This window comes from Haliaeetus leucocephalus, unplaced genomic scaffold (assembly GCF_000737465.1).
Source record: "Haliaeetus leucocephalus isolate CR32 unplaced genomic scaffold, Haliaeetus_leucocephalus-4.0 Scaffold184, whole genome shotgun sequence".
Taxonomy (NCBI): domain Eukaryota; kingdom Metazoa; phylum Chordata; class Aves; order Accipitriformes; family Accipitridae; genus Haliaeetus; species Haliaeetus leucocephalus.
Genome location: NW_010972620.1, coordinates 9,469,859 through 9,494,167, shown reverse-complemented (window position 1 = coordinate 9,494,167; position 24,309 = coordinate 9,469,859). Strand labels below are relative to the sequence as shown.

The window sequence follows — 24,309 nt, the reverse complement described above, 5'->3', positions numbered from 1 at the left end:
GTCATTAAAATAGAATAGTAATGATCTAAGATGTTGCTAACACAAGAACCCTTTTAAATTTATGTCCTAAATAGTGAGCTAAAAGTAAACTACAGGAGCTGATGATGGTAATAAGAAAAAAAAAAGAGAGAGAGAATATATCCAGCCCCCAGTTCCTTTCATGACCCCGCAGTCCCAAGATGCTGCTCTTCGTTTTCAGCTCATACGCTTTGCTCTCAGCACGGTTTAGGTCCTTATGTAAGCACGCTGGCCTCAGCTAACCTCCTCCTAATGTCCAAACATGTTTCTGTTGTGCCTTCTAGTACTTTACCTTTGTCGGATTTAAAATCTCATGGTGTAGATGCCAAAATCTAGGAGCTCCCCAAATTAAACTCAGTTTGTTCTAGGAATTGAGGGAGGGAAGATTAGATCAGTAGGATTTTTGGCTGCGATGATACAGAACAAGGCTGTTGTTTCTGTTGGTGGTGTGTTTTGGTTACCTGAATATTGAAGTCCTTCAAGTTCATCATTGTTTTGGGTCAACTTCTATTTTTGTTGCTCATAAACATCTCTTGATGTTCCTGTTTTTATTTACTGGATTAACTGTTGGTTAGCAGAAGCAGCCTGTTAGACAGGTGGAGTGATGGAGGAGGCTGATGAGGTGACAATTTCTCTCCTGCACCCTTATGAAGGGCTCAAGAAATTGTACCCCCCCAGGGTAGGAGAGAGGGAGGAAGGACGGTGGGGTGGGCAGAAGTCATAGCAACAATGCAAAGCTATAGAAGGAGCCACTGAACAGGCCATGGCAGATGTTGGTCATTGCTGTGGAGTCCCACGCTGAAGTATACATCTCTCAAAGGAGATCTGCCCGGATTCCACAGCAGGCCAGCACCCAGACTCCACCGATGCCAGAATCCAGGACCTCTCCTCTCCATCTGCCTGCTGCTGGACTGAGGTCTGGGGAGGACCTGGAGCTTCGAGTTTAGCAAACCCAAGGTTTTGCGCTCCCTCTACTGGCTGCATTTTTGCTGGCTGGTGCCGGCTCTTCATCCCTGAAGGAATGCTGAAATCAGTGGGGACGATCTTGAACAAACAGGGAAGTAATAAAATTAGCATGGCTCCTTTTTAGGGTCCTTGAACACTAAGAAAAAAATCCTTGTTGACTGTGGGGTGAAGGTGCAAGTCAGTAAGGGGATGCATTTCTTCCACTTCTTTCCAAAAGGTCATTACTTGCCTTGGGAAGTGGAGGCACAGGGGAAATCACATCAGCGTAAGTCACACTTCAGTATCTTTCGAATCTAGTGTGGAAGACTTGAACCATGACCAAGAATGACTTCAGTATTCTGTTTGCTTGCCTTAAATTTTATCTGAAATTTTTGTTCTGTGTTAGCCCAAATAGTGATAGTTCTCTCTCCAGACTCAATGTTTTCTCTTCTCATTGTTGCCACCTCTTCTATCAACTTTGGTTTGCTGCACTCCCTGAAGTGCTTCCTTGATTTGTTTTTTAAACCTCCAGCCTGTTTCTCATCTCAAGCCACAGTGTCCTGATATCACAACCTTGTACTCGGGTTAGAGCCCTCTAAGGGTGTCAGAAACCACTTTGCTTTTGGGAGAGTTCTCTCTCTCAAGCGTTGCGTTTTCCATCTCTTCCTCTCCTACTTCGGATCCAGCAGATGCTTCTCTAGGGCATTAGCTTCCAGTTTTGGGAAGCAGCTTGTGTTTGACCATTTACCAGGCTGAAATCAGATGTTCTGGCCAACACTGAGAGCAGCCCAGCTAGTGGTGTGCATTTTACACCCCTGTGGACCCTGGGTATTGTCAGTCCCAGCCGTATCCAGCCCAGATTCCCTACCGGATAAGGACTGCATGACTGGGAAGCATTGACACACTGTCCATAGCAAGGGAATCATTACTAATGTTCAAGGAGTTTCTGAAACTTTTCCTCTCTGCTCTTTAGTTTCAGTCTTGCTGCCTGCTTACAACTGGTAATAGTTTTCCCTAAGTGTTCTCACTTCTGCTGATTCTTCCCTAAGATTTCCACTTTGATAGCGGAGCTCTAATTTGAAACGACCTTTGTCCTTACTCTCAAGTTATTTCTGGTTCCCAGCTAATGTATTTTACTCATGGACCCATGGTGACTTCTCAGCTTCTGATCCGAGTTTGTTGCCAGGTTCAGTTCAGTTGCATCTAAAGCTGCAGCAGGTAGCAGCTTTCTAGAGCTACATTCTCACTCTTAGAACCAGCAGCAAAGTTAATTAAGTTTGACAACGTTATTCTCGCCAAGATCTCACTAGAATGGATTGAAGGGTAGGCAGCAACAGTTAAGTTGGAGCGCCTACACCAAGTGATAGGCTGCTGGAAATGGAAAATGTTAGCTCATTGCTTCTCTTCCATCTGCCACAGGGCAGTGGAGAATTATTGAGACCTTTCGAGCAGCTTCGTCCAGTTGAGTTTTCAAAGTTGCAAGTAACTGAGCTTCTGCCATTTCCCTTGGGAAAGTATTCCTTACAAATACAATTCACTGTCAGGAAGTTATTCTGAAACTCCCCCTAATTTTTCCTTTTTTTGGTGTCCTCCCACTAAAATGGGCTTTAACACAAAGAAGCTATTTAAAGTGCTACTTTTTTATTTTCTTGTGAAGGCTGATGTGGGTTCTAGTTAATGTTTTAATGAGACTGTAAGCTCTGTCATGTAAAGGTGAAGAATCACTGTATTCCCTTCTGTTGCACTGATACTTTTCACTCATTTCCTTGAGGATCTGGTTGAGTTCATGTGGCTGTATTAAATGAATGTTAGTTATTGTGTTCCCTTCCCAAATATGTATTAAAAAAATGTGCATTTTGCTGCTGAAAAGAGCAGTATCTAAAAAGCCTAGTCTAGTCTAAGTCTAGATTATGTTTGTGCATAAGTTTTAGGTTTCTCTTGATTCTGTGAATGGTCTTGTGTTGTGAACCCAAAGGCAGTGTACACCAGTTAGTGGTGGTGGGGGGAGAAAGTAGCAGTCTGATTTCCCCACTGAAAATAATCAAAATGCAAAAGCAAACAGCATGAATGCAAATTTCTGCTAATAGAAGAGAGATTTAATGTCCTTGAACTGTGCTGCAGAAAAGAAATTTAGGAAAACACTTGTTACTTAAGTATAATTGCTTGCAAGCCAGTGCTGTTCTAGAGGGAGTTGTTTTTAATGGTTAAATTATACAACGCGTTTTAAAATTGATTGTTTTGCATAATGTATTGTTGAAGCTGTGAATCTCCCTGACAGACCAAATTGTTTACCTTTGTAGAAATCAGTCAAAACCAAAACAGTCGCATAAGAATAAACTGGGAGATTTTTCAGAAGCACAGATCGTTAGCAAATTCAAGGGCAGGTAAACACCTCCTGGGATTTTTCTCCATGTCATTGTAGGCATATTAAACAGGTTATAGCTTAACGTTCCAGGGCACTCGCCAACAGCAAATGGACTCAGATTACTGGTTTTAACAAAAATGGACTAGCCTGATTCTAGTTTAACCGCAAAATGACTTAACAGGAATCTTCTGTTTTACAATTGTCTACCGTAGCTTTGATTTAGCACTGATGTTTTGTTAATAAAAGGAAACTGAGGGCCTTGAGTGAGATCTACTTCTTGTGGGAGGGAAATAACACATACAAATCTTCCCAGTTACTAAGTTCATAAACCTCCTTCTGCAGAAGTAGAGGCACCTCTAGTTGGTTACTCATGATATAAGCTTATACACATCACACATAGCTTGTTGCTCACCGCTCAGAGCCCCTGACTTACACCTCTGCTGTTGGACCACTTACTTCCTGAGATCCATCTTTTGCTTTAAAGCTATGCCAGCAGTATTATAATTTTCAGCAGCGTAGTCTGGCTAGTAGCGTCATTTTGCTACTTTTGGTCCCATTCAAGGCCGTATTGCAGCATTCCAGATCAGTAAAACTTACTTGCTGTCTTTACATATTACCCTTACATACTGTAAATTTTGCAATTTTTTTAGGTTCCTAAGCAGAAATTCAGGAATGAAAAGTCAGAAATGAAGTTTGGGCTGGGATTTCAGTCAGGCCCCCCTTCAAAGTCTCTTAGAATCACAGGGTAATGTAGGAAGGGACTTCTGGAGGCCATCTGGTCAACCCTCTCTCTGGAGCAGGCTATCTTTGAAGTTGACTCAGGTCACTGAGTTTTGAATACCTCCAAGCATGGAGATTTCACAGCCCCTCTGGGCCCCTGTTTCAGTGTTCGACCACTCTCATGAGGAACAAGTTTTTCTTACTTAAGGAGAGTTGAGATTTTTGAAACTTGTGTACGTTGCCTCTTGTCCCATCAGTATCTAGCTCCAAGAAGAATCTAGCTTTGTCTTCTCTGTAGCCTACTATGAGGTACTTAAAGACTTTTAAGACCCCTCTTTTAGCCTTTTCGTTACAAGACTGAACCTATGCAGCTTCCTCTACTTTTTCTTGTGCATCGTGGGCTCCAGCCCCAGACCATTTTAGCATCCATCCACTGGAATTGGTTTAGTTTTTCAGTGTCTTTCCTGTACTGGAGAATGCCAAACCGGACACAAGTACTCCAGGTGTGGTCTCACAAGTGCCAAATAGAGGGGAATAATCCCTTCCCCTGACCTGCTAGCTGCACATGTACTAATGTAGTCAGTATGCAGCTAGCTTTCATTGCTGCAAGGACACACTGCTGACTTGTGTAGCTTGTTCACCAGGATCATGGAGTCCTTTTCTGCAGACCCAGCCAGTCAGTCCCCAGTAGTAATGCATGGGGGTTATTTTGTACCAGGTTCATGACTTTTCATGTGCATTTATTGAATTTCATAATGTTCCTGTCAGCCGATTTCTTCTGCCTGTGTATCTGTGGGGAAGTGGCATGTGAGAGTGGGGTGGGCACAGCTCCATTCATATGGCAAAACTCTTCATGTAGACAAGACCCCCTGTATTGACCAGAGCAGATGTTGAACTTGGTCAGATGTTTTCATCTCTAGTTTGAACTCCATGGCAATATTCTTGAGGTCCTTGCTCTAAACATATAAATGCCCCAGTTAGGTCCAAAGGGTGAAAATTTTCTTTCCATATCTTTTTCAAGGAATGGTCAAGGTACTGTAAGAGAATCAGTATTTCAGGCATTTCCTCCAGTGCTGTTCTGCGTGGTCAGTCAATCACATGGGCTCCCAGGAGCTCATTCTACATTCACTGACTCATGCAGATTTCACTAAGCATCTTCGTGTTTCTTAATAAGCTTAATAAATTAATCAGAAGTTGCGGTACAGGGCAAAATGCAAGCTGAGTGGCAAGACTTTCAGCAATGGGATGGGACTGGATTTGCTTTTAAGAAAAATCCTTGGTCCTTTAGTTGCCCGTGAATGTAACTTGAGAGATTAGCATTTGTCACAATTTATGTGTCAAGCTGTGTACACGTATAAGCTCTGTAGGCTCTAGCTGATGTTACTGACTGTCACTGTAGATGGGGGAGGCTGAGGCAGAAAGCAAACACTGCCTGCCTATGGCCACAGAGGAGTTGTGGATCAGAGCAGTGCCCACAGTTCTCTGCTGGTGCTGCCTGTTACACATCACTCAGGTAATTTCTGCTTTTATTATCAGATCTGGCAGTGCTGCATAGCTGCCTGCTTGCTAAATCTCATTGTATCAACACTTAAAACAAGTGATTAAAGAAAGATTAATGTCATAGATGTAGTGTGGTTAGAGACCGTGGTCAGAAAATCAGTGAAGTATAGAAATTATTTATGTAATTGCCATGCACGCTTGCGCTCTTTGCTCTCTTTTGCTCTCAGAGCCCTAGGAATACCATAGACAGTCCAGGTTTCCTTACCTGGACGCTTACTTTATTCAGCTCCTTGTTGGATACGTATTGTATGTACTTCGCGGTGGAAAATACAGTTGAAACCCTCTCTCAGTTGAATAAAACAGTATGACAAGTACCAGTGGCCTGATAAAAGTCTTTGAATAAAGCTGTAGCCAATTTCTATTTAAAACACTTGGAGGAGTCATTATTTTACTCACAGGCCACTTTTAAAGTTGGGCACATGCTGTGTTGTGCTCTTCTACGACGTATAAAGAAGTCTTGGCGCTCCTCTGGCTTTTTCTTTAGCCTTTTCTGCCTTGATTACTTCCATACGTGGAGGGTATTTTGCAGTCATCTATGCAGCAGTCTGAGAGGGCAGCCAGTCCGGGAATGCATCTTCGTGACACCTCTGTCACCGGCACCAATGCTTGTTCCACTGTCTGATGATTTCTGGCAAATTATTGGATCTGGATCAAAATTAACTAGCAAAGACCCAAGAAATGTAATTTTTGGATCTAGTCTGTCTCATCAAGTGACTGCATGAGCATTGGAACAAATGCAAAGGAAGGAGAAGACTTTGGGAGCAAAAGGCAGCCTTTTAGAGGCAGCCCGATTAGATTGGCTTAAATTCATCTCACCCCAGCAAAGTGATGGGTTCATGAAAGTCAGGAATAGGAAAACTTGACAGTCGAGAGGGAAGAAAGGTTTGTGTCAGCCTGCATTTGGATAATTTATGTATTTTCAACAGATAAACTCTCTGCAACATACAGTTTTAATGAAAGTAGAGCTGAACATCAATGCTACCCACCAGAAAGTCCAAATTGGAAACTATGACAAGTTTCAATGGTCTCGATACTTCGGGTGATAAATAAAAAACCTAAAAATCAGAGATTATGGCAGAGCCAGAAAAAATGTTTCTGGCCTTCTTTTTCATTGTAGAAAGTGCAAAATGTCTGATACCCATCCATAACAATTCCGTATCAGCTCACTTTGGATAGGAGGGCAGTAGCTGGTACAGATTTTGGTCACTTGTCTCACATTAGGTCAGATCAGAGTGCTGTGGCTGCTGAAATGGGGAAAGTGTAACATACTTTAGTGGTCCTAAATTCTTGGTGGGGTCTACCCCGATGAAAAGGGCATGTAACTGGTTTTGTGCCTGAAAGTTGTGCACAACTTCCCATGGTATTACAGCCCCTCAGGTCCTTCCCCAGTCCCATTTCCATAAATCTCTCCCATTGCTTGTAGATGAGCCTGGGATTCCACTGTTAGAGAAAGACTGTGCTTTTCAAAATGTAAAATTTTATCACCTAGTTCAGCTTTATCATAGGCAGTACGGAAGTGAAGAAAAAGGCTGTAATTTGGTGATTCTGATCAAATCTGAAACACTGAGTTGATAGCATTGTTCTTGTTTTTTTTTCTTTTACCCACTTGTACAGATCCAAGCACTCTTACCACTTGGTAATGTATGAGAATGGTGATCATCAGGAATTAGCATGTGAATGAGCATGTGCAAATGAGCTGCTCTGGTCTGTGATAGAAATGGTTCTTGAAGGAGTCATGCCTTTTGACTTGAAAGCAGATATACTAATATCTGAGCAGGCGCTGGGAAATAAATTACAATATTTGGTTTGTCCATGTGACATTTTTTGTGCCACAGTTCTTGAATATTGTTACATTGAAAGGATATAATTGGAATAATATATTACAGGGCAACAGCAATGATAATAGTACCTAAATCTTTCATGTTTTTATGAAGTCACGTTTTTTAACACTGTTCATCGAGTGGTAAAAAGAGCTGGAAGTCTTGTAAGGAATGCAAGAAATAAAACCTGGCACAGTGAAAGACTTTCAGTACGATATGAATGTTGATCCTTTAAAATCACAAATCATCTTTCTATTAATTCACTGTAGAATAAGGTCTCCTCAAGATAAGACTCAGCAGTGCTGTGGAGTTGGTATTTAAAGTATGTCCATCTGCATCTAAACGAGTAGCTCCAAGACAATCAGATTATGCAGTAGTTACTTTGGTGAGAATATCGCCTAAGTGGAATGGAAACTTCATTTTGAGTCTAATATTAGACCCTGCTTTGGAAAATTCCTTTTAAATGATCACAAGCTGGGAATAGCAAAAGAATTTAACTTTCGACAGACAGCATTCACCAAGAATTTGTTTTTAACTGCTTATGTTGGGTCCCTGGGAAAGCAGATGTGAAAAACTTACCAAAGTGAATTGACTTGACCTGATGCAATGTTTATATCAGTAGTTGACAAGTTTTCCTCCCTCGTCTAATTTGTTTGGGATATTTTCATTCTTTAAGCATGAGTAAGTCTGGGTTGGAATTGTTTGAATGCTTGTTAGTCTAATAATCTGAATCTTAAAACATGCAGACATTATTGCCTATAAAGGGGTCTAAGCAAAGTTGAACTATTTTGGTTATCTTCTACAGATGGGGATAAGTATTATTTTTGAGACTACCAAAGAAGAATGTGAGACAATGTTGCTTACCTTATGATAGTTCAGAAAGCATATTGATACCTGCTGTATTTATACTTCAAAATGCCACTTGTATTTGGTGAACCCTTTGAATGCATGTTACTTTTTATGCAGCTTTACAAAGGACTGGCTTTCAGTGGCAGCTAGGGAAACTGGCAACCAAGGATATCAAAGCAGATTCGAAGGGTCATGATATTATTATTATTCCTGTGGCAGAAGGGACTTCAGGAATTATAGAATACACTGTGAATGATGCACAGGTTAGGGTTCTTTAGAGCCACTAGTATATCTCATCCTAGCTTTTCTCTTTGTTGATCAGACACTGTCACTTTGAATATTTTAATTCATTCATTCATTCCTAAATAAGCACCCCCTTCTGTATGGAGCGTGTCTAAATAAACTGTTTTTGAGGGAGGGAGGAGAAAAAGAGAAACTCATGGATTGGGCTGACCTGTTCTCCCCAGCTCTACCCTGTCCACATGCTTCTGTGGTTTGGCCATTGTTGCTGTTGTTTCCAAACTTGAGGAAAACATCTACAGGAGCTTGCTGCAAAGGAGGGCTCCAGCCTGGCCTTCCTCTGCCAATGCATGAGACAAGAAGTGGAACAACCATCAACAAGCTAATATAATGAATTCAATGCCAGGGTGACGGTTTCACTGAGAAAGACATCAGAAAGAAAACACTGATCTCTTTAGCTGTTTTCCTTTAGTGCATTAGGTGAATTTATGTGACCCAGGAATGCATTTCACAGACAGAAATCAGATTATGATTTTAAGCATCTGTTAAACTTTGCCTCTTTTTTCATGAAGCCTGACATCAACCTTTTTGTCTTTTTATTTATATCTCTGTGGCTATAATTCTGCTATAATTTCTGACCTTTCAGGAATTTCTAAAATGTCTAAATTGCTGATCTGTCTCCTTGCAGGCAAGTCTCACCTGGCTATAGTACAAAGAGTAAACAATGAAGGAGAAGGGGATCCTTTTTATGAAGTCCTGGGAATTGTCACTTTAGAAGATGTGATTGAAGAGATCATCAAGTCTGAAATTCTGGATGAAACAGATCTATACAGTGAGTAGAAATGTTTGCACTTTGTTTATAGATGAGAGGGAAGACTCCATCCAGCAGCAGTTGCATTTAATAGAAGTGTTTTGAGAGATGTTAAGTTGCTGATTTAAAATCTCAGTGGTCAGATGACCTACAGATCCCTCAGATGGTCAAAGTAATTTTTGTTTTCGCAGCATGGGCACCTCACCCCTTTATGCTGTATTAATTTGGAAACAGGACAGGTTTCTTTACTTGACCCTTACATCAAGAAGGTTTACATCTGCAACTGTCTGGTCTCTCCTGCTAGCTGTTCTCCAACACACTGGACTTGTTAAACCTTTTTGTTACAGTGCTCATGACCTCCCACATTTTCCCCTAGCCTCTCTCCACCTCAAGGGCCTGTAGTCTGTGTACTACCATACTTTAGCAAGAAGGCAGGCAAATACCATGCCTCAAGGAAGGGGAATGGAGTCTCTTTAGAGTCTCTCGCTGTCACTCATTCAGGAAACCTGAGAAAGGAAAGTCTTCTTCAGTGCTGAAAACCAGCATGTCCTAAATGACTCCTCTTTTTATCACTCAGTACAGCTCCTTCCTTCCTTTCTGTTAACATATGTTGAGGGACATGATGCTGCAGGTCAACCATTGCCTGGCACTTGAGAGATCTGGACTCTTTCCTTTACCAGTTTAGAGTTTGTCTGGTCTTTGGCCAGTTACCTAAAGTGTCTTTGCTTCTATTCCCATCTGCACAATCTGGCCTGTGCATACAGGACTTCCCTTCTGTCATTCTTCATCTGTCTTATCTGTGCTTTGATCACTTGCTGGCAGATTCTGTTTTTTACTGTGTGTTCGCATGTAGCACAAGGATGTCTGTAGATTCTATTGTAATAGAAATAATAATTTTAAATATATTTAACACTGTTCAGCTGTCCTTTGGTTTCTTTTTCTTTCCTCATGAAAGGGATCTGAATATTTCTACAACATCTTTTTCAGGCCAGTGCAAGCATCTTCTATCCTCCCTCCAAGCCAAATGCCATATGAGCACTTTACACTGTGGGATAGACATACCTCTACTTTTCCCAATAGAATGCTATTGCCTGAACTACTTTCTGCAGCTGGTCAGTATTTTACCAGTATTTATGTGCCCAAAGGCTCATGTAAATCACAGCTGTGTTTTACGATATGCTAAACAGTCTAATTACTATGCAAATCACAGAAGTCCTGTTAGTATAGATTTCTTTTTGTACCTTCACAAATGAATTGTTGGGCTAATCAGTTACAACATAATGCTTTTACAGGGTGAATTCAGACTTTCTTTTGTACTCCAAAAAGATCCTATCTTTGTCTCATCACCTTTGAGATATTTCTATGTTTCTACGAGTGAAAAGACATTGCATATGCTTTTCAATGTTTTTTTTCCCCTTGTTTGTTAAGAGAAACCACATAGAACATGCTGTGTTATTCTTCAGGACAAAAAAAGCTTTGACCATTAATAGCATGTTAGAGGGCAAGGAAATGAGAATTTAATTTTACTATCTGAAGACTTCCTAGATCAACAAAATAGAGCTGGTGATCATGACTTCATTTGAAACTCTCCTTCCTGGGAAGGTTTTACTATTGAAAATTCCTGTTTCAGAACAGGAGGGAAACTTCACTTCCCAGGCTTCCTGGAGGATGCAGGAAATTTTGGGGGGGTGACTCCTGCTGTGTACCATGAAGATGAACTTCTAGCTTCTTTATGAAGCACTGGAGTTCGTTCCACTGTTTGGACTGAAGGACACTGTAACAGTAAGGGAGAGAGCAGAAATCCAGAGAAGCTGCAAGGATCACAGAAAATGTGATAGGTTCTGGATTTGGGCAGATTAATGTGCTGTAACCACTTCCAATTGGTATAGTGATGGGAACATGCTTTGGGTTTACTGAAGGTACCTTATTGTCCACCATACGTTAAGGCAGCTCGTTTTTGATGTTGATAATCAGCGTGTCAGTGCTAGTAACCCCAACTAGTACTAGAGTTCTCTGATGCTGTTTGTTATAAGACCAAGCTGGTATGCTCAGCTCAGCCCAAGCCAACTTGAAACCTTTGCAATGATTTGCTCTATGCTAGGTGTTTACTTAAAAGTAGACCTTATGAAAAATTTTGGCAGCATTGTTACACCTTTGTTCTGAAGTTTTAAAAATATTTTGTTTTGCTTTGATGGAAACCTGAAATTTGATGACATGCCTGACCTTGGTGTTGAAACTGTGCCCTTCTGCTCTTTCCATGAAAATCCATTTCAACTGTGTTAGGGTAGAAGCAATTGTATATTTACAGTTTTTGCTGAAAGCTGCTCTCCCTGCTGAAGCTCTGCTGCTGAATTTCTCGAGGGTTGCATGCCCAATTTCTTCAGACTGCTGTAGTCTGCTATGTCTTATGGCTTGTAGAGATGTTGGGAGCAAGGAGAAGAAGATGGGAGCAAGAAAAATTGGTAAATACCTCTGACCTATCAACATCTAGATAGACTGAGTACTGAGCATGAGACTTTGTATTGGGGATGCTGATGGGCTGGGGAGAAGAGGTTTCTGTCGTGACACAGGTAGCATCTGAACTACATTTCAGCCAGTGTCACAATGAAGAGCTGTCAGTGTGTTTAGTTCTTAGTACTGGAAAGTTGGAGCGTTTTTTCATGGTTGACACACTATAGGAATCTGTCCTGCACTCCCATGGCCCTAGCTATGGTGGGAGAGTATTTCTCAACATTCTCAAAGGGCCAAAAGAGAAAGCTTTATGTTCTGTCTTGGCCTCAGACCGCAGTGCGCTTGAGAAACATGGAGTTCACTGTTCTGACCCGTGTTTGACTGGTGGCCTGTCTTATTTAGCTCTTTCTAACTGAAGACGAGTTTAATCATCATCTTAGTGCAACTGGAATGCTATTGTTTTTCGCGCATAGAGTCAGAGAGGTTTTGCCGCACGTAAAATCTGGGATTTTTCTACAAATGAAATACCTTAACGCACCCTTGTGCATGTGTTCTGCATGTTGCGGATAAGTATGCTGGTTGTAAGCATCAGCTTACATTGCATTTTTACGTGCTCACCTGCGTGCTGTTCAGCAGTCTGTCTCGGTGAATACGACCCCTGGCAATCCCATGCTGCAGGGGCGTTCAGCGTTACGTTTGTTACAGAGCTGCACTGCTGCACCTGCAGTAGCTTTCACCTAATGATTTTTTTTTAGCCTTGACAAGTCACTTCCCTGAGGGGAAGACCACATCTTACTTGAACATTCCTGCTTCCAAACAGCTGTCAAAACAGGTATGTTAAATATATGTCCTAGTAAACTCTGTATCACTTCTCCCATTTAAAGCACGGAGCTATGGGAATAAAAGTTGTTTGGCCTAATAAGTGTCTCCACTGTCATCCAGTGAAAGCGTAGCAACATAGAAAAGGTTTTGCAATGCCAAGTTGTTGGGCAAGACCTATAGGTACTGGCATGGTGTACATCCATATCTTATGCCAGGAGAGCAGAGCTTTGTGTAGCTGGAATCTGATCTTTAGATATAGCAAGGTGGTTGCCGTCCATTAGAAAATGATGCTTTTGCCTTGTTGGCCATTAGGACTACGGACTTGCTAACTTTCTGCTGTCTAGCACCGGTAGGCTGCAGGAGATGCATCCTTACAGGAAGCTATTCTGGGCTGTTAAAGAGCTTCAGGTTTAGTCCTGCTGACTTTGTCAGTTGCCAAAACATGCGTGATACATAGGGCAACCTGGTTTTCCTAGCTAGGGACAAAAAGAACTGGCAAAACTAACTTAGTTAATTCCTAAACCTTTCTTTTAAAATGAAACAAACCCACAGGCTTAAAAAAACCTGTGCAGTGTGTGGGACATAGGCCGTCAGCCTGGGTGTGTGCATCACTGGGGGATGAGGGAGAGGGGGACATGGGGTGTGTGCTGAGTGAGACTGGCATCCACCTCTGACTCTTGGACTGGGCGTCCTGGTACTGAGTGTGGGCACAGGGTCAGTGAGTCTAGTCCTCTGGGAAATGTACTTTCTTTTCCTGGAGTATCTGATAGATGCACATGTTGAGCAGTGGCCTGTCTCTGTCCTTGTACAGTTCTTGTGTGTCAGACAGAACCACACTCCCATTTGATAAAATATTTTTGTCCTCATTATCTTGTCTGGAGCTCACTGCAGATGTCTACTCTGTCCTAAAGACAAAAGGACAAAAAGGAGCACAGGAGGAGAACAAGAACCTTTCCAGAACATTGTCTGGGTGCATTTGCAGCACCTGTCAGCCTGCTGCCTGCCTGCCCGACCGCCCAACTGAACGGGTTATATGAGGTTTGAACTCTCTGTTCTGTAGCTGGCTCCAGTCCAAGCTGGCTCCTTCAAGGAAATTCATGTAATCATTTGTGGTGTTCTGTGTCAGGCCTGAAGGTTCAGGAATACTACAAGAGAGATAACAACTTTACTTGTGTTTGGACCCCTCCTCTTCTTGAGTTCTCTCCCTCAGCCCAGGAGCTCACGGTCAGCCTTGCTGCCTTTGATTTAAGGGAAAAGTCTAAATATTCCCAGAACCTACTGAAGATACTTGCAATATTTGTTGAGATCTCACCAAAAGCTATACCTAAGAGTGTCCCTCACGCATCACATTGTTCATGTTGCAGAACCAAACAGTGTCACAGCACTCTGTAAGCAGAAATCACTTCAGCATGCCAAGATCACTTCAGTGCCCAGGTCTCCATCTCACTTACTATAGGAAGGACAGACAGGAAATACCTGGTCCAGATTCAATTACTTCTGTCACCATCCAATCCTTGGTTCCTATGTCTTACAAGAAGCTCAGAAGTTGTTTGGATAGAGAAGAACAATTAAGACCGTCCCTTACAAAAATAAGCCAAGATAATGGTGTTAAGCCATATGGCTCTGCTCTCACTGTGTAACATTTTTCTTGGGGGAAGGTTGCTGGACAAGCTGCCAAGGAAACAGTAGAAGGAGATGAACTCACCCATCATTTGATTGAGAGCCTAGGTCTCTTACCTTGATGACTGATGCAGACAGAAAGATTTAAGGCATCCACCCATGGTGTGATGCTGGCCCTGTTTTTAGGTACCAGAAGTGCTGTATGAAGCCTGCGGTGGTACAGCTCATTCACAGGAGGAATACAGAGATGCTTTACTGCCCCACTGAAGAGATGTTTCCCTGTCCCAGGGCCAAAACTTGTGATTTTTTTACTCCCTGAAGAGAGCAATGACAGAGCTCCTTGTGAGAAAGCATCCTAGCCGTAGCGTGGTGAAAAATAGCATTTTCTGCACTTTTCAGAAAAAGCACAGTTTCTATTCTTCTTACCTCTTACAAGAGGTAGGACCTAGTGAGAGCTTCTGGGGGACTTTTCTCCTATTCACTTTCTATTGCTTTGGTATCCATCTTTCCTTTAACTGCAAGTGCAGATAAGGTCTGTCTGACTATATTCCTAAGGCAGAGATTGTTTTTAGTCTATAACCACTCCCTTGGGTGGTTTCTATTCCTGCTTTTGGAAGAGAAACTGCAGTCCCTGATGCAGTCCAGGTCCTGGGTAAAGTACTACTAGGGTAAGAGTCTTCTGGTTTCAAAGAAGAAAAGGGGCATGGGTCATCATCGTTCTTCTCCATGTGCTTGGGAACAAGTATCTCAAATTTGCTGATTTGCACTGCTGACAGAATGAGATTAGATATTTAGAGTAGATATGTTACTATCAGTACAGTATTGCTGTTGAGTCTGTGATCGTCCTATAGTGGAGGCTTGTCTATGGTTGAGCATCTAAATGTATTCATATCTAAAAGTCTAGATGACTTGGGAAAGTCTTTCTAGAAATCTCTTAATTACCAGTATTGTGGATTTCCAAGTCCCAAACTCAACCACTCTGAGCCTTACATAGTCGTAGCATGTATTTGGACGCATACAGAACTCCAGATCTCAGTGGCTTCCTTGCTGTGGTACATCAATTTAATCATCTTTGCATGCATAACCCAAAATCTGGCAACAACTACCTGGGAGTATGCATGAGGTTTCACAGTGTTAGCTTGTCACCTACACCTCTTTGTGTGCTTGCCTGAATTCTCAGCAGTGAATCAATGTACCAGAACTGCCTGTGGTCTCTCAAAAGTCCAGTCATTTTAAACCAATGACTAGGGGTCTGATAGACAAGTAGCTATAGTATTTTCAATATCTTTCCTCACTAAGGCCCTAGAACCTGAGCCATGCCTCAAGTCTGGGGGGCTCACAGTAATTGCATCAAGACTTGGGTTTCCTGCAATATACGGTGGAGCTCAGAGCTGTCTGACAGCATTCTGCTGCTTATAACCAATGCCACCTTACGCACTGTGTCAGGAGAGAAGAGCAAGACCCTGCCATCTGAGCAGAGACCTATTCTTCGTAGAATAGATGTATACCGTACCCCAACATGCCTAGAGCTCTCTGCTTACCTGGTTTTCTAGACATTTTGGCAGATTAGCTCAGTGGGTAGATGATAATAGCTGGGTTGTTTGTGCCTCTCAACTCCATCTTTCATGTTGTCTTTCACAAATGGGGATTCCCCACCACAGAACCTGTTTTAAGACACAGACAAATCAAGTGGGAAGTATTTAACTGAATAAAGGACAGGAGTCCGGGATCACTAGCAGGTGAATTCCCTTATCTGAACTCCTGAAGCTGCTCTGTACTTCATTCTGGCTTCAGTGCCTGTAAAGTCACCAGAGATTCCCACCTTCAGGCTGTACGCCTTGCTAGCCTTTGCTGAAGTTTGGACAGGAAGAAAGAAACTGCGTATGCTAGACTTTGGGAGTTACTTGGACCAAAGGCACGCGGATTTTGCCAAAGCTCTGAAGAGTCAGTAAAGCCATGGTACATCATGATAAGTCATTGTGTATTTAGTCTACGTACTTGCTGGGAATTTTCTAAGGAATATATATGAAAAAATTAGATTTCTGCAATTAGATGTTTGAAAGTAGAGACTTTCCGCCCATTGAAGTGTCAGAGAAGTGACAGAGGCCATGGGTGCCTGGCTCTGCAGGAGAGGGGCTCATGGCCAGATGAACCCACAGCAGAGCTCGCTGGTTGTTTCTGGTTTGTGCTGGGTGCCGATGAGCAGGGCTTTGCATGTGCTGCAGAGGGCTCTGTCTGCACCCTGTGCTCTGGGTGGCCATCCTGGATGACGCCATCCAGGATGGTTCATGTTGGACCCCGTTCTAACAGAAATCGCTTCCTTCCTTTCTTTTCCCACCCTCCCTTCCCCAGCTGATAACAAGACGAAAAAGAAAGTAGCTCATCGGGACAGGAAGCAGGACTTCTCTGCCTTCAAGCAGACAGACAGCGAGATGAAGGTTAAAATATCACCGCAGCTCCTCCTGGCAATGCACCGGTTCCTGGCAACAGGCAAGTGCGGGTTATCTTTTTTTGCAATCATGCCAGAGCCTCAGAGGCAGTTTGTCAGCAAAGGCTGGTGAGGTGGGTGGGACAGTGCAGGCGGGAAGGGAGGCTGGATTGTGGGGTGACAAATAATGCCACTGTTGTGTTTTTCTTTTTAAATTCTCTCCTCTCCTGTGTTCAGTGTCGGCATGAACCCTCTGAGACATTTACCAGGGGTGGACCAGTAACTTTAAATTGGTCTGAAAGGTAAGGATGAACGCCAAGTGCCGCACTGCATGTCTAGAGTCCGTCAGATTAACGACTAGCAAGTACACCCCATTAGGAAGAGCTCAGGGAACAAACCAAAGAGGACTCGATACCACTGGCCAGCTGACTGTAATTGCACTCTGTCGCCTTCTCCAGAAAGAGATGCTGGACTTTTTGCAGGAGGGTCTAAACCTGTTCCATGAGGCTTTTTGACTCCAAGTGAAAACTCTCCCGACACATTTAATGCAGACTGCACAGGCGGTTGAACTGTACTTTTTAAAATGGATTTCTGGCTGGCTTGTGTGACCTCCGTTGATGACTTCAGGTTTCAGAGGACAGTTGTCTCCATCCCAGAACACCTTGATGTTTTAGCCCTTGGGTGGGCAGTCTGGCAGAGAGGCCAGGGCCTTGAATGGTTTCTTGCAGCTGATAATGCGTTTCATCGTAAAGTTGGTCCCTTCACCTCAGAGATGAGACCTGTTAACAGGAGAGCTTGTGGAAAACATACCTTCCTATTGCTCGTGCTGTCTCTCTTTGACATATAAAGACTTCTCAGATGCAGGCCTTTCAGATGGGCATTTTTCACTGCTATGTTCAACATATATTCATGGGTTGAAAATCATAAAGTTGTTTTGTCTCAAGTTTGCCAGCTTCAGTTGGAAATTAGTACTTCCCCTCCTCTAAGATGCAGTAACTGCCTGCCTAGATGCTCCTAGTCTGCCTTCATGCTTTATTTTGCCTCTGTGACTTGAAAGAAACATGTACGTGATCGGTTATCACATCTCAGCTGAGGGGCAGTAATTCCTTAGAAGGCTTGGACTCCTACAGCTCATGTGCACGTGAGCATGTCCTTGGTGAATGGAAGCAGTTCAACAGGAAGATGTGGATTTAACAGCAAGCAAGGCGTTATTCATGTAGTGGTACAAGACTTGATGGAGTTCCCTAAACACCTGCTCAACAGACATAGACTTACAGTGCTGCCTCTCTGCTTGTTTGGTGGATGAAAGGATTGTGTAGCTTAAATCCAGGTCTGTCTGTGAAGCCACTGCTAAATAAGATGAAAGCTACAGTTTTGGTTTCTCTGTTCTAAATTGAGAATAGTATCTTTAGCAGATGAAAGGCACTGGGTCATTAACGGTCCTGTTCTGAAATGAGGTGTTAGGAAGGCTTATCAATTTGCATGTGTAAATCTTGGCATCCCTGGCTTAACTCTCTCACATGAGGATGAGCTTTTCTGCTTCAAACAGCTCCTGTTGAGAACACTGAAGAGCAAGTGGATAGGGGATGTGTTCTGTGTGTCAGGCATTAATCCCACATGGTTTAAACTGACCTGCGCTGTCTCTCACTTTGAGTAACTCTTCCCATATGAACTGTGGCAGCCCCAATTGTGTCTTTGATTTATGTCAAGCATCTATCTAGAGCAACTTTCTAGGCCCCCAACAGTCTTTTTTTTTTTTTGAAAGAGTGCAATAAATGCAGTAACTTTAATACCTTTTGAGGAAGGAAAAAACAAATTCAGAGGTTCTCTGTGCCCCAATTGTAAAGCTCTTCCATTTATACAACTCTCCAATGAGCCTATACAACTGTGACTCTGAACTCTCAAGAGGGCAAGACTGCCTTTTTCTTTTCCCTTTCAGATGAAGACATGGTTTTTGGTTGTTTTGAAAAATACTTCAGTAATGAAAATTGGGGTGTTCCTGGTTTTTTCCCCCCCTTACAAATCTAACAGTCTCAAAAGACAGGAAGCCTGCAATTCCATAATGGATCTCTCTGCATCTGTGTGTCTTTTATAGGCAAATGCTTATTAATGAGTTTTGCTAACTTCTTGCCAAGCTGAAGTGTAATGCCAAGTTGTATCTTGTGTTATAGAAGTAGAAGCATTTGGTCCATCCCAGATGTCAGAGAAGATCCTTCTCAGGCTGCTAAAACATCCCAACGTCATCCAGGAGCTGAAATATGACGAGAAGAACAAGAAAGCCCCAGAACACTACCTCTACCAGCGAAACAAGCCTGTCGACTACTTTGTTCTCATTTTACAGGTCAGACATGTGATTATGTAGATATGTGCAAAATCCTTAATCTCCTGACATACCCCTCTTGATACCTCTTCCAGTTGTTGGAGTCTGTCTTCTTTCAAAGATGGGAATGGAGCTATAGCTCCTGGGAACTGCTCTGGCCTCCTTTATGAGCTTGCCAACCTTGAAGAGCTCACTCAGCTGCTTTCAGCCTCAGTTAAACCAGTTGTGAAGGGAAGACAGCACTTCCCACTTCCAGTCATCTGTTGAAAGTTACTTATGCTTTAGGTATCACTAGGATAGGCAATGCAAAGGAATCCCTGTGTACAGCTGGCATTGCTCGGAAAATAGGGGTGCAAAAAATGGCATTTCATAGGAGTTTGGCCAGGATGCTTTCTCTAATGTGTTTTTTCCTTTTGCAAAAGGAGGCATGGGGAGTTCGATGGTTTAGAGAAATGACATTTTTCTGTGCAATTTGGAAGCCTGTACCTGTGATGGTGTGGGAAGCACAGGTTTCAGTGGGGGCATCATGCCATCTACTGAACTGCTGCCACCTCCTGCCACAGCCCCTGCGGTTCCTGGGCACCCTGCCATCTGAGTGCTCGCCATACCCTGAAATCACTGCATTTGGGTGGGTTTTAGATTGGAGCCCTAGGTGGTGTGGAAGGACTGTTTTCTGCTTGTTCTGTACAGGATTGCTTCCAGTGCTGGTATCTCCCATGTTTTGTTACTTAACAGGAATGCTTGAATGGCTCGGTAAAGCTTTACACAGAAACTTAGCTTCCATCTAGCACTGTTTGAGCAGGAACAGTCCTTTAAGAGAGATTTTGCTGGAAAGGTGCTTATGTTTCTATCCTGCATAACTGAAATCAGTTTTGGTTATAAAAACACAAGAATTGTAGCTAAAGTTGTAACACAGGGCTTGAAAACTTCCTTAACATGGCCTTAAAAAAAAAAAAAAAAGAGAGGGAGGTTTAAACACTGTCAGTGATAAACAATTAAGAAAGTACTGGAATATGATATTGTGGATTCAATGTAATTCTCTTTTTTTAAAAGGATCAGTTTTTTCAAGGGTTTGAGGAGCCACTGGTAGCTCTTTAACGGCTCTTTATATGCTGAACAGTTGCAATCTGAAATATTCCAGAGGCAAGATAATGCTCCTGAATGAGGTAATGCTGCAAAGACATAAATGGAGGACATGGGCAACAGAAAAGAACAATCAGTTCTTTCTGAGCTATTCTGCAATCAATAAATATTTAGCAAACACAATGTGCTAGCTCTATAATGCATTTGGAAATGCGAGTCTTGCAGTAGGTACATACTGTAAAAATGGTAACAAGGTTGGTTCTACAAGGATCAAGAGGGTATAAATACTCTGCTTTTGTTACTGAAATGGACTTGGACTTACTCTCGTGTGTTGAGAGACCAAGAGTACCTTCACAGTAAACACATGCCAGAACACAATTAAATGTATATTCTGTGCATTAAATTTACCAACTTAATCTCTGTAGAGTTACTGTTTTAGCTGGAATGTCACCTGTTGGCAACAGTTTTTCTCTTAGCTAATGGAAAGTTCTTCTGTAGCAGTTTGAGATTTTTGTCACTGTTTTTTCAGAATTCCTGTTAGAACATTAAACAGTGGAAAACCAGGAACCACATATGCATGTATTTAAACAGGGCAGAACACATCTAATAGCATGCATGGGGAATTCTTACCAGCTTTTCAGCCGCTTGGGGCTATGCCAAGCATGCCTGGTCTTCATATGTCCACCACGAGGAAGCTTGGAGGTGCTGCATGTGCTGATTCTTGGAACTGAAACTCAACTCTACTACTAATTACTAGTTTGTATTTAGCTACTAACTCCAGACTGACTGTATGTGAAGATCAAAGCCCACTTGCGTATGTATTTTGGAGACCTGATCTTGGCTGGTGAATAACTACCAGCAGTAAGTAGGTTGAGAGCTCTGTTTATAACCAGTCTTTGCCTGGGTGATGAAATCTTACCTTTTGGAGGCTTATAATGAACAAATAAGCTACTTATTTGTGTTGTGGAGTGAAATTGGTTTTAAAAGGGATTATATGAAGTCGTTGCTTGTGATAGCAGGAAAGTGGATTTGTGAGCTAGGCACTCTCTTCCTGCTAGGTAGATTTTGTGGTTTTTCTCATCTGGGACAGTTAGACAAACTGACTTGGTACCAGGAATCATGCAGGTGGAGCTCATTTTCATGTTTTTCTGCCCCAGTACAGTACTGTATAGTTAAAGGCAGGATTATTTATTTTAAATGGTGCTTAATGAAATAAACACATAGAAATAAAATCTACCTTTTGGACTAATGTTGACTCGATTGTGTCCAGTTGATGTTCTGTCTGCTTAGTACACATGGGACGGGCAGTCTGTCTGCCCTTGCCAGCCTAGCCAGAGGGAAAGCATTGCAGGTAATTATGTTGTTTGCCTGAAATCCCAACCTTTGTGTAGTTGAGCCTGAAAGCTGCATGAGATTTCTTCTTTCTGCAGTGGTATGCTTGTAACTCTCAGTGCAGTACCAGTAAGGATGGATGGATGTGAAAACCAGGCCCCATTAAGAAGCCAACTATTTTTGGCTACTTGTATACCAAAGTAACTGGGATGTTTACAGCTATGTTTGATATGGTGGGTTGTGTTCTGGAGTCCCTCATAGGACATGACGTTAAACATTTGGTTCAGCCCACATCAGAAATGGGTACGCTTGCGTGGTAGTGTGGTTTTGCGCAGCTTGGGAAGAACTGAGTGTCCTTCTAGGCAAGACCCTCTTGAAAGAGCAGGATCTTAAGTTAAGGATGCTGGAATATGTAAACCTGCTAGAAACCAAGAAAACCAAAGTAGCCCCAAGACTACTCCTGCAGGAATAAGGGCTTTGTTTCTGTGGGAACCTCATCGATGAAGGCAGGCAGCCTCCTTATATGTTGTCTCCCATCTCCCTTTCCTATGTTTGTGTTAGAGGGGACTCTGTGTGAGTGTGAGCTGTGGCCCAAAATGACTGGGTGTCTCAAGACACCAGATGACTGTGCTACATATAAGCTTATTGTGAAACCGGGGGAGTATTTTTTCACTCTGCATTGAGGGAAAATGGCCTGGCAACACTTGGAGCAGGGCAGTAGTACCACCCAAAGCGCTGTGGTGATCCCACTCCTCTGCAGGGACTTAGGCTGGCCATAGGTCACCAAAGACCAGGGTAGCTCAGGGTACAGAGCACGTTGCCCTCCAGGATCTGTCCCTGCTCAGGCGCCGTTACAAACTGCAGGGACCAAGACACTGCTTAGGTATGTCAGGCAAAACTAGCTTTCTTGTGCCTCAAGACCTACGGTCCCTTTTAATTGCAGCTCTCTCTCCTTTTCCTTAACAGGGGAAAGTGGAAGTGGAGGCTGGGAAAGAGGGGATGAAGTTTGAAGCTGGTGCTTTTTCCTACTATGGGGTGATGGCCCTCACAGCATCACCAGGTACGTCCTCTTACGTTCCACTTCTGGAATGCGCTCCTGCGCAAGCTTGCTCATCCTGCGAGTGCGGCAGGAGGAGGCTGCGCAGGGCATCCCCCCGCCGCGTCCGCGGGGCTGATGTAAACCGTACGTCCTTGCAAGCGAAACTGGCTGCCTGGCACAGTGTCCCTGAGAGGGGGCCAGGCCGGTGGCGACGCTGGCGCTGACTCCGAAACCCGGCGGCTGGCAGCGGTTTGCCAGCTCCCAGAGGATGCGAGTGTTGGCCTTCGCGAGTGATGTGTTTGGTACTGGAGGACAGCTTTGTAGTTTTGCTCGGGGTAGGGTAACAGGGATTGGATTAACGGGAATAAATAATTAGCGGCGGAGGGACATCTAGTGGTGCAAAGTACAAGTGCCCGCTGAGCTCCGGTATGGTTCCCTTTACCAGTCTTGTTTCTAAAGCCGTCTTGAGGAAAAGGAGGGCAGCAGTGCAAGAAAAGCGATTGCTCCTGTCAGCTTGTGTGGAAATGGAACAAAGAAATCGGCAAGGGGGGAGAGCTGGTGCCAGAGGGCGAGGTGGGAGCCAATTCCTGGCACACAAGGGGTAGCTGCACAAGCCACCACCTCACAGGTGCAGGTTGGGGGATTGTTTTATGATCCACCAAGAGTAGGCTTCCGTGCCGTATTTCAGCATTTGGTGATGTATTTTGGTGCCAGCAGTGTCACCACTAAGATCTCGACCTCAACTGGGAATCCACAGCCCCGTTGGGGAGAGCTGGGGTGCTGGTGCTGGTGTTGGCCATCTGCTGACCCAAAGCCGCTTGCTCAGCTTCAGGGAGAGACATCTCTCACGCTGAAATCGGGTCCTCCTGCCGCAGCAGGGTTTATGTTCCACTTGAGAGGCAGCTTGTTTTAATTGTACACAAATGAGCACTCCCTTTACATGTGGGTACCTATGTGTATGTACATCAACGAATGGTGTTGGAATGAAAATGATTTTGTAAGTTATGAGTATAGCCTTATTAAACTGTACAGACAACAGCAGTTCTCTTGGATGTGTGAGCTCACTTTTACAGGCAAGATTAATTCTTCCTTAATTATGTGCACTTTGATCAGTCTAGCTTATACTGTTTGAGCCTTGACAGATTTGAAAGTGTGCAGAGCACTGAGTGGATTTTATCTGAGCAATAGCAGCAGTGTTCACAAGGAATCATGGCGCACATGTGTGTACAACTGCATCATACCTCAGCTTTGTAGCTCAGCTTTTGCAATATTGGCCAGGTACAGAGCTGGGTTAGTCATGATCACTCCTCCTACCAGACCTAAGCTTGGAAATCACTTGTGGCATTTCTGTTTTGCCAGCATTGTTCAGTTTGAACGTTTTCATGTGGGTTTTTTTGGTTGTTTTGTTTTGTTTTCTGGTGTTGCTAACCTTCCCCACAACCATGCCAGTTGCCCCAAGTCCTGTGAGGTCAAATGATCTCCTCTTCACATGTCCCAAAATCCATCCTGGATTTTGTCATGTCAAAGTTAAGGACATACACTATTTTAAATTAATCTTGGCCAACCTTGGATTTGTTTACCTTCGACTGGTTGGCTTTTACCAGTAGCAAACCCCTCATTTTGCTGGCTTTCCCTCCAGGTTTTAGAGAATTTGTTTTGTGATGTCTTGCAGCATCTTGAGATTCTGTTAGGTTGAGCTCATAAAAATAAATTCCTGTTGCTCTGTGTAGACAGGAAAGCTCAGTGAAAGTATAAGTCATTGCAGAACAAGAGAAAACTCCTACTCTTCTGTGTGCCCTAATTAGACTTCATGTGCCTGCTCTCCGTGCCTGGAATGTGAAGTCAGTAACAGGAGAGTAAAGCATTAAAAAACCACAAAAAAACAG

The 24,309-nt window shown here is 43.1% G+C and overlaps 1 protein-coding gene across 1 annotated transcript in view; it reads left to right on the top strand.

Moving 5' to 3' along the window:
• CNNM2 (cyclin and CBS domain divalent metal cation transport mediator 2) overlaps positions 1-24,309 on the top strand; it is a 127,579-nt gene that overhangs the window by 88,937 nt on the left and 14,333 nt on the right. Inside the window, exons 2-5 of the mRNA XM_010564797.1 lie at positions 9,206-9,349; positions 16,574-16,711; positions 18,821-18,990; positions 22,351-22,444. Of these exons, the coding sequence (XP_010563099.1) occupies positions 9,206-9,349; positions 16,574-16,711; positions 18,821-18,990; positions 22,351-22,444 (546 nt within the window). The remainder of the gene's footprint in view (positions 1-9,205; positions 9,350-16,573; positions 16,712-18,820; positions 18,991-22,350; positions 22,445-24,309) is intronic.